Genomic DNA, 5,623 nt, shown 5'->3' with positions numbered 1-5,623 from the left:
AAATGGATTCGCACCCACAAAAAAAAAAAAGAACTCCCAAAATATTCACAAAATGTTAGAAAAATGAAACAATTTAATAAATCTCCTGAATATTAGGGGAAATAAACCTCAAAATAATAATTTTAATGCAAAAAAAATAAATAATTGAATTGTCTCAAAAATGTGCGAAAATCATAAAAAAATAAATCAATTCACAGAATATTTATAAAAATGTCTGAAATCTGTTCAGAAATATTATTAAATGAGTTGGTATATTGTCAAAATATCCAAAAGCATATTAATAAATCAATATAATAGTAAATAATAATAATAAATGTTTCACAAAGCAGCTCGAGCTGTCAGTCAGAGGAACAAACAGCTCTGACTTGAAGCTTCCAGCTCTGTAATGGAGTACTCTGATTACTGTGGGTACTCTGATTACTGTGGGTACTCTGATTACTCTGAGGAGTGGGTGGGTTTCCTGTGGGAGGATCCGTCAGCTGGACTTTAGCCGGTCGGTGCCGCTGCAGCCTGAAGTTCGTTTCTCTGCGTCTCTGGTTGCCTTCAGTCAGCAGTCATGTCTAAAAGTTCTGTTCTGGTTCTGGAGAACTTCATCGGAGGGAAGTTCGTGTCCTGCCAGAGACATGTGGACTCGTACGACCCGTCCACCGGAGAGGTGTACTGCCAGGTCCCAGACAGCGGGCCGGAGGAGGTCAGTGGTAATGTTAATAATTATTCACACCGTGTAGTATTCAGTTTGTGTTTTCAGGTTAAACCCGGTTCAGGTTCTGCTCCTGCTTCAGTCTGGACCTCAAACAGGATCCAGCTTCTCTAACTTCTCTTTTAAACTAAGTCAGTGTAACTAGATGTTCTGAGTGAGCAGGTTGATCCAGAACCACCTTTGCTCTTTAGGCGGTCAACACTTCAGTAATCATTAGACAGAGAGTCGATACGGAGCAAAAGCTCTGTTAAACATCCTTAAAGTAGTTCAGGAAGGAATTTTAAATCAGGGTCCAAACAGGATCCAGGTTCTGATCCACTGATCTGGTCTCAAGTGTTTCTGGGATTTCTGCTCAGATGTTGGATCTTTGGAACATGAACTGAAAAATACTATCAAAGGTGCTGAAAAAAGTGAGACAAAAATTAATATAAGAGCCCATAAATATGAACAAAAGTCTCAAAAATAATAAATTATTCAATTAAACAAACAAACAAACAAAAAACAATAAAATTCCCAGAATTTATGAAAAAAACAAGTTAAAAAAAAATATCCAGGAAAATCAATGAAATGTCAGAATGTTCTTCAGAAGAATAAAACATTTGAATATTAATGAATAATAATAAAAATAAATAATAAAAAATATTAATAAAATACTAAATAAAGGTTCCAGAAATTATAAAATGTAACCAGAAAGAATTATTTAATACAACTTGAAAGTAAAACATCTCAAACAAAAAAAAATGTTCACAGAATAAAAACAATCGACAGTTTTACAAAAAAATAAATAAAGTTTTACTAAAATGTCCCCCTAAGAACAAAGGATCCGTCTTTTTGTGTTTTTACTCGGTTCTAAATGACGGATTTGAGTCCTCGGATTGACCTGAACAGAACGGACTCTGACTGAAACCGGACCAGAACCATCCTCTGTGTTCCTTCGACCTGCTTCTTGTCTTCCAGGTGGACGCCGCCGTGGCAGCAGCCAAACAGGCCTTTCCTGATTGGTCGAGTCGCAGCCCCGAGCAGAGGGCGCAGGTCCTCAACAAGCTGGCCGACCTGATGGAGCAGAACCTGGAGAAGCTGGCCCAAGCCGAGTCCAGGGACCAAGGTGCTGCTCTGATTAATAATCAATATGATCAGTAAACTAGTCTGGAGGAGCAGAACCTGGAGGAGCTGGACTCTCTCTGAGCTTGTTAATGACCTGAGTTAGAAACCAGCAGCAGGATGTGACTTTGTTCACGTTGGTGAAACATCAAACTTCTGCTGAACTCTGAAGGTTGAACAGCTCCATCTGATGTTCTCTGGTTCCTCTGGACCGGTTCTTCACTGCAGATCATCTCCTCTCCGTGTCTCTGTGACCCTCCAGGTAAAACCGTGACCTTCGCACGGACCGTCGACATCCCTCGCTCCGTCCACAACTTCCGCTTCTTTGCGTCGTCGGTGTTCCACCATCTGAGCGACTGCAGCCTGATGGACCACCTGAGCTGCCTGAACTACACCCAGCGCTGCCCGGTGGGCGTCGGTGAGCCTGTTGTGTGTCTGTTGTCGACCTGTTGTGTGTGTCGTTGCTGCACTGAGGGTTTCACTGCTGTTCATGCTCAACGTTCCACCTGATTGCTGGCCACTACTTGTTCTATGTAGTTACTGAACATACAGCTGGAACCAGAAGTTTACATCCACGGTATAAACAGACATAAACCTCTTTGTGTTGTGTGTCTGTTGTCGACCTGTTGTGTGTCTGTCGTTGCTGTACTGAGGGTTTCACTGCTGTTCATGTTCAACGTTCCACCTGAAACCACTTGTTCTCTAGTTACTGAACATACAGCTGGAACCAGACGTTTACATCCACGGTAAAAACAGACATAAACCTCTTTGTGTTGCGTGTCTGTTGTCGTGTTGTATCGTGCAGCCGGCCTGATCAGCCCCTGGAACCTGCCCCTCTACCTGCTCACCTGGAAGGTGGCGCCGGCCATCGCCGCAGGCAACACGGTGGTGGCCAAGCCCAGCGAGATGACCTCGGTGACGGCCTGGATGCTGTGCCAGCTGATGCAGGAGGCCGGTAGGACTGCAGCTCCCACGATGCACCGCACGGACAGGTAACAGCAGGTGAGTGATGAGCTCGTCTCTCAGGTGTTCCCCCAGGTGTGGTCAACATGGTGTTCGGTACCGGACCCAGAGCCGGCGACGCCCTGGTCGGCCACCCAGACGTCCCGTTGATCTCCTTCACCGGCTCCACGGCGACCGCCCAGCGAATCACGGAGCGCAGCGCCCCCTACTGCAAGAAGCTGAGCCTGGAGCTGGGTGGGAAGAACCCGGCCGTCATCTTCGCTGATGCAGATCTGGAGCGATGCATCGAGACCACGGTCCGGTCCAGTTTCTCCAACCAGGTGAGAGAACAGGAACACAGACGGATGCTCTTATGTTCATTTACATCTGGATTAGATGCTGCATTACTCCAAAGAACGTCTAATAAATGTCAAAAAACCTCCTCAGAACATCTGGTTCTGTATCTGCAGCACCTTTATCTACTGACCAGAGTTCTATCTTCAGACTGTGAATGTTCCAGAGTTCCAGGTCCTTGAAGTCCACAGAGGAGGGTCCAGATTTATCACTTTAATGGACTTTTTCCATCATTTCTGAGCCTCAGAGCTTCATCAGAACAGCAGATAGACACATGACATTTAGGAGGAAGAACACATCTGAGTTCTGGTAGAACCTGACACCAAGTGGTTCTGAGGAGGAACTTGTAACTGATGTTATATGAAATGAGGGTGTAGTTCCTCAGTTTGTCCACACAGAGGCGCTCTGAGCTCACGTTCTCCGGCGTGTAGCTGGAACACTTTGTGAGTCTTGATCTGTTTTGTTTCAGGGAGAAATCTGTCTGTGCACCAGCAGGATCTACGTAGAGCGAAGCATTTACTCTGAGTTCCTGCACAAGTTTGTTTCTGCAGCTAAGAGGTGGAAGACCGGCGCTCCGTCAGACCCGAGCAACAACAACGGAGCCCTGATCAGTAAAGAGCACCTGGAGAAGGTGAACTTATCTCCTCACACGCTTCAGTGGAAACCTTTCTCTGTTCCAGTCACCAGGTCTGCAGCTTCAAGTCCAAATGACTGGAAACGGGTTCATAACAACTCGAAAACTCCTAAAATGCATCCCAATATTCTCACAAATATCTCAAAATCTGTCCCACATGACTCTAAACTAAATACGTTTCTAACAATAATCCCAAAAATGAAAAAATTTTGTAAAAAAATACTAAAAATTTGACCCAAATGACTTAAAACTTGCTCAAAATAAACCAAACAGGCCCAGAACAACGACAACGTGTCCAGAATAACCGAAACATGTCCAGAAATACTCGATATCCTCCACATGACTTGACATGTATCCAAACTAAGGCCCAGAACCACCACAGAGCTCAGCAGAACTCCTGGCCCGTCTGTTTGTGTCTGAAGCTTCAGTTTCGAGCTTCTCTCTGTTTCAGGTTCGCAGCTTCGTGGCTCTCGCTAAGTCCGAGGGCGCCGTGATCCACTGTGGCGAAGGCGTGGACCCGCTGGTTCTGCCGGAGCCCAACCGGTCCGGCTACTTCATGCCGGCCACGGTGATCTCCGGCGTGTCCGACACCTCCAGGGTCATGCAGGAGGAGATCTTCGGCCCGGTCACCTGCATCAGCCCCTTCGACTCTGAGGACGAGGCCGTCTCCAGGGCCAACGGCGTCCGCTACGGCCTGTCGGCCACCGTCTGGTCCACCGACGTGGGGAAGGTCCACCGGGTCGCCCAGAGGATCCAGGCCGGGCTGGTGTGGACCAACTGCTGGCTGGTCAGGGATCTGAACCTGCCCTTCGGAGGCATGAAGAACTCTGGAGTCGGCCGGGAAGGAGGGAAGGACTCCTTCAACTTCTTCACCGAGGTCAAGACCATCGCCATCAAACACTGAGACGACGGAGGAGCTTCAGAACCGAAGCAACCGTCAGCGATCAGAACACGAGATCCAAACGTCCTGAGACCGAACCAACAACCAGAACAACTGATCTAAGTGTCACCTCAGTGTCTCCTGGAAACATGTCGGCTCCGTCTGGGCTCAACCTGCTGGACGAGTCCAGGCTGACAAACTGGTTCAGAATCACTCAAACTTCACCAAAAAATGATCTGAAACTTTTCCAAGATGTTCTAGATTTTGTCTAACTTGACAAAAATGACTTAAAATTTGCACAAAACAACTCTGAGCTCATTTAGGACGACGTGAAACTTCCCCTAAAATGTGTCTAAATGAAGAGAAGGTCTAAATGACCAAAGCTCGGCTCAGTCCGACGGTCTCAGGACGTCTCTCATGTTGGTTCTCTGCTGAACATGTAGCTCCATCACTGAGCACTGAGCCTACACACCTGACAGGTAAATCACATCAGATCCAGTTTGTTCATAAAGATCATTTAGATTTGACAACAAAACCCAGAAAACAGGACGAACACTCAAAAATAGAATCAGTGAATCTAAAATACTAAAATATTAATGAGAACCAATAAAAACATCCATCCATCATCTCTACACCTTAATCCTCACTAGGGTCATGGGGGGCGGAGCCTATCCCAGCTGACTCAGGGTGAAGGCAGGTTCACCTGGACAGGTAACCAGTCTATCACAGGGCTACACTTAGAGACAGACAACCAAGCACACTCACATTCACGTGAACTTCTGTTGACTTTGCGACGGTGTGTTTATGTCACAAGATGTCTTCATATTTAGTTTCTAATGTTGTTTTATAATCACACAGATCTTTATTTGTCATTTTCAAAAACGCTGAAGATCATAAATCAGGAAGTTGTTGTGGTTTCGTAGCAGAACTTCTCTGAATGAAACCAGCTGATGCTAAACTTGTTGTAAAACTGTCGTCTGACGGGTCTGGTTCCGGTCCGATAATAAAGAGG

At 46.0% G+C, this 5,623-nt stretch overlaps 1 protein-coding gene across 1 annotated transcript; it reads left to right on the top strand.

The window, feature by feature from the left end:
- The first annotated feature begins 556 nt into the window (after positions 1-556).
- Positions 557-5,218, top strand: aldh8a1 (aldehyde dehydrogenase 8 family, member A1). Its single transcript, XM_008297005.1, has 7 exons — positions 557-691; positions 1,658-1,805; positions 2,064-2,219; positions 2,607-2,756; positions 2,828-3,084; positions 3,567-3,728; positions 4,183-5,218. The coding sequence occupies exons 1-7, from the start codon at positions 557-559 to the stop codon at positions 4,633-4,635; spliced, it is 1,461 nt and encodes a 486-aa protein (XP_008295227.1). The 3' UTR covers positions 4,636-5,218.
- Positions 5,219-5,623: the final 405 nt, after the last annotated feature.

The sequence above is a fragment of the Stegastes partitus genome, unplaced genomic scaffold (assembly GCF_000690725.1).
Source record: "Stegastes partitus isolate 25-593 unplaced genomic scaffold, Stegastes_partitus-1.0.2 Scaffold1176, whole genome shotgun sequence".
NCBI classification, from domain to species: Eukaryota; Metazoa; Chordata; class Actinopteri; family Pomacentridae; genus Stegastes; species Stegastes partitus.
The sequence above is the reverse complement of the archived record's forward strand: the minus strand, read 5'-3'. Positions and strand labels throughout refer to the sequence as shown.